At 35.7% G+C, this 3,944-nt stretch overlaps 1 protein-coding gene across 1 annotated transcript; it reads left to right on the forward strand.

Annotated features, from left to right (window-relative positions):
- Positions 1-1,252: 1,252 nt before the first annotated feature.
- On the forward strand, positions 1,253-3,635 carry LOC129580130 (calcium-dependent protein kinase 3-like; the record flags this gene model as incomplete). Its single annotated transcript, XM_055470327.1, has 3 exons — positions 1,253-1,315; positions 1,384-2,094; positions 3,126-3,635. Coding segments are annotated over exons 1-3 (1,284 nt in total), but the record flags the coding sequence as incomplete, so codon positions are not given.
- Positions 3,636-3,944: the final 309 nt, after the last annotated feature.

Here is a 3,944-nt window from a genome sequence, read left to right on the forward strand (position 1 = left end):
AGGTAAAAATTTACCAAACCCAGCTGGTTTTTTGGATAAATTGTTTGTTAACGAATAAGTCATAAGTCAAAACATATTACTAAATAAGCAGTTTAATATTTTATCTCACTGTCACTTTGATGCTGTTAAACAAGGAGTATTAATTTCGTTAATATAGTTTAAATTAAAAGAAAAAATGTATTATTCATACGTACACATCTGGTTTGACGGGCCCTTTCAAAGCATCGGTGACACGATATCTTTTTTTCAGCGGTGTTTTCTCATCGATTGTAAAGCGGAAAATATCACCCTATTAAAAAATAGGATAAAAATACAAATAAAAAACATTGTTCAAGCACTGGACAAACTCAACAAGAAATACAAATATCATAAGTCAATAGAACATTAAACGATAAGATTCACTTGAAGTCATTTACCTGAACACCTTCTACTTTGAGCACAAAGATATGGCCATTATTTTTGTTGACAAGGTCAGCTGTGATCGAGTCTGAGTATGTCTTCAATGTGGCTGGTACTAATTCAAATGGTGAGTTGTTGTGTTCAACTTTGCGGCATCGTCTTTTTGTTGCGAAAAAATATACTTCAATTAGTGGCATTTCTGGAATTGTCACACACATTTTCATTGTGATCGATATGATTTTCATCATCAATCACAGTCATCGTGTTGGCCGAATGGGTGCTTGTACAAATCCACACGTACGAACTCAATTGCGAGTCTGGATCGGAATTTTCTATTGTCATCGCAATTTGCTTGTCAAGCGAATCGAGTTCGGCATTCTCTCCGCCTACAATTTTATGGATCAACTTTGGCTCTCATCAGTTTTTCCTATGACTGGAACTGAACAATTTAAGTTTGTTTATCGATTTGTTTGCAATATAAAAATTTCTAGCTTTGGCTGTTCACCAGGTTTTTTGACAGTTCATTCTTTGACAGTGCATTTTTTGACATTAGTGACAGCTAGCTAGTTTACTTGAAAATCAATTTAGTGTGACATACATCTCAAGCGTAATTTTTTATTGAGTGAACTGCGTACAATTATTTATTTCTTCCGTTAATTCTGGTTTATTCAACTTGTTCAAGATTTTTATTCGAATTGCGAGTGTAATGTAAGTATTTTTAGATCAAATGGTCCAAACAAATGAGTTTATTTAACGTCAACTATATAAAGATCTCGGTTTAAGACCAATTTGAACAAAAACAAAGATATTTATTTCTGAGTGATGTGAATGTTTTTTAGTCAATAGAGCTACAATGAATCCAATTGGGCCAACAGGAACGCTTATGCAAGAGAGACAAGCGTTCACACCTCAAATAGTAAGTTATGCAAGTGTATACACACAATGATGAGGATATTTCAAATATTCTATCGTATTGTTTTGCAGGTCCATGTGGAAAAAGTGATTCCACTGCGCTTCACGGATGATAATATCATCATTTGCAACCGGATATCTGTCACAGATATGCTCCAAACCCTGTCAAATGACATCGGTGAGGATGTGCATTTTCGACGGAATGTCAAAGATGTTAAAGCAAACACGCTCTATGGTTATTTTCGTAACAAAATGTGGAATCGTGCTGTTGTCAAATTTTCTCAGCAAAATAAGAAGGTGATACATCTCCTCGATACTGATGGCGTTTATGATTTTCATGAACGAATGGTTATTCGCGAAATACAAAGCCAGAAACTAATTGACATCGACGTCGGCCAAATCAAAATATTCGTCCATGCAATTCATCAATACAAACCTAAACGCCCTTTCAAGAACATTTTCGATCAAGTTTTGTTGGATACTCCTGTGACTGCTGTTTTTAGCTTGGTTGAGGAAAAAAACGCATTGGTTCATGAGAGCTATGCTGGCGACTTCATCTATGAAGTGAATGGAAAACTGTTGTCTTTTCGTGAAATATTGATCAACGAGAAAATATCCTACCCGAGTTTGGTCACTGGAGAGTTCAACAAGATGCTATTTTGCAAAAGAGCGGAGATACTGTCGCCAAATAATATCCTGACAAAAGGAACAATGTCAGATTATCGTCGTACGATCACGGATGATAATCCAATGGCCGATAGTGCAACAACCTCATTTCTATTCGTGAGACGTAAAAGAACGTATGTTTTTTTTCAGTTTTAAATATTTGAAAAGGAAAGTATGTTTTCGATCGATTTTGTCTGAGTAAAAGAGAAGTATGTTTGATGGCAACTAAAAATGGTTAAAAGAATGTATGTAATTTGAATGGTAGCGTTAGCGAAAAAAGAATGCATGTTTATGGTCAAGTAAATTTTGCAAAAAGAATGCATGTTGTTCTATCTATTCAGTTAATAATAAAGAGAAGCATGTTCTCATACATTTATATTGCCAAAAAAGAAAGTATGTTGGCTAAAATAATGTAAATAAAAAAATTTATTCCGACCGCCACGAACAGGAATTCATAAACCTTAACACGGTCGGACAAGCGAACGACCAATATATTTATTGTCACACACCAGTCGTGCCGTCGCAGTGAATGAATCGAGTGGAGTAACAGGCGCACAGTACTCTCAGAGTGCGCATGCGCGCTCGATGAAACACGCATCTCCTGTCCACTTCATTCATAACCGCGCGCCGTTTCAGTGTACAACAACAAATACATTAGATGTCCGAGCGTGTTAAGGTTTATGAATTCCTGTTCACGGCGGTCGGAATAAATTTAATAATTTACACTATTTTAGCCAACATACTTTCTTTTTTGACAATATAAATGTATGAGAACATGCTTCTCTTTATTATTAACTGAATAGATAGAACAACATGCATTCTTTTTGCAAAATTTACTTGACCATGAACATGCATTCTTTTTTCGCTAACGCTACCATTCAAAATACATACACTCTTTTAATAATTTTTAGTTGCCATCAAACATACTTCTCTTTAAGGCTACGAAGTTGGACAAACTTGCGTTCTTTTACGTCTCACCAATAGATTTGGAGTATTTGGTTTACTTGATGAGAGATTCGAAATATACAACGTTCTTCTTGGAGAGGGAACGGTGATTACTAATTTTTTATTTTTTATTGAGTATATAATTACCACCTATCATTAAAATCTATAATATTTTATTGAATCTTTTCTTTTTTATTTTTCAGTTCGGGATGGTATGGAAAGGTTACGATCTATTGGAAAAGACAGAGATCGCAGTGAAGGTGTTCAAAAGTGACCTTTTCAATAACAAGAAAAACTTAGAAGAACATCGACATGAGGCGGAGATGGTTCAAAGTTGCTGGCATCAGAATATAATTGCACTCATATCCAGCAATGATATTCCCGATCATGGTGTATGCCTCATTTTTCCGTTCATGACCATGGACCTTCACGATGAAATACATCTGAAAACAGATGTGATTGAAATGAAGAGAGTGAAAGAAGTCATGTTCATGACTCTATCCGGCATAAGCTATTTGAACGAAAAAAAAATCGTGCACCGCGACATTAAACCGACCAATTTACTAGTGCGCAAAGATGGATTACTGAAAATTGGTGACTTTGGGCTGGCGGTCAAGTTAAATCCATGCGAATTTTTGAAAAAACCTGCAGGAACACTCATTTACCGTGCACCAGAAACATTTATTGGTTGTTACAACGAAGTGGACACTTGGGTAAGTATCAGAGATTGTTATTTTTCTGTTGTGAGCAGGCCCGAGCTGAGCTGCATTTACTGACTTAGAGCGTCAAGAGCAACCTGAAGCGTTGTTTCAACGTACCCAAAGAACAAAATTTCTATGAATTGATTTGTCCTCTTTTATAGGCCGCTCACTCTCAAAAATCAGCCATATCTGTTATTAATATACCTTGTAGTAAACGCGTTCATAGTGTTTCACTGTAGTAGCAAAGTATCCTATTAAATTCCACTGTAGTATTACTACAAGAAAATTTAATAGGATACACCGCTACTACAGTGAAACACT

The sequence above is a fragment of the Sitodiplosis mosellana genome, unplaced genomic scaffold (genome assembly GCF_009176505.1).
Source record: "Sitodiplosis mosellana isolate CC-2019 unplaced genomic scaffold, AAFC_SMos_1.0 Smas_scaffold_7092, whole genome shotgun sequence".
Classification (NCBI taxonomy): domain Eukaryota; kingdom Metazoa; phylum Arthropoda; class Insecta; order Diptera; family Cecidomyiidae; genus Sitodiplosis; species Sitodiplosis mosellana.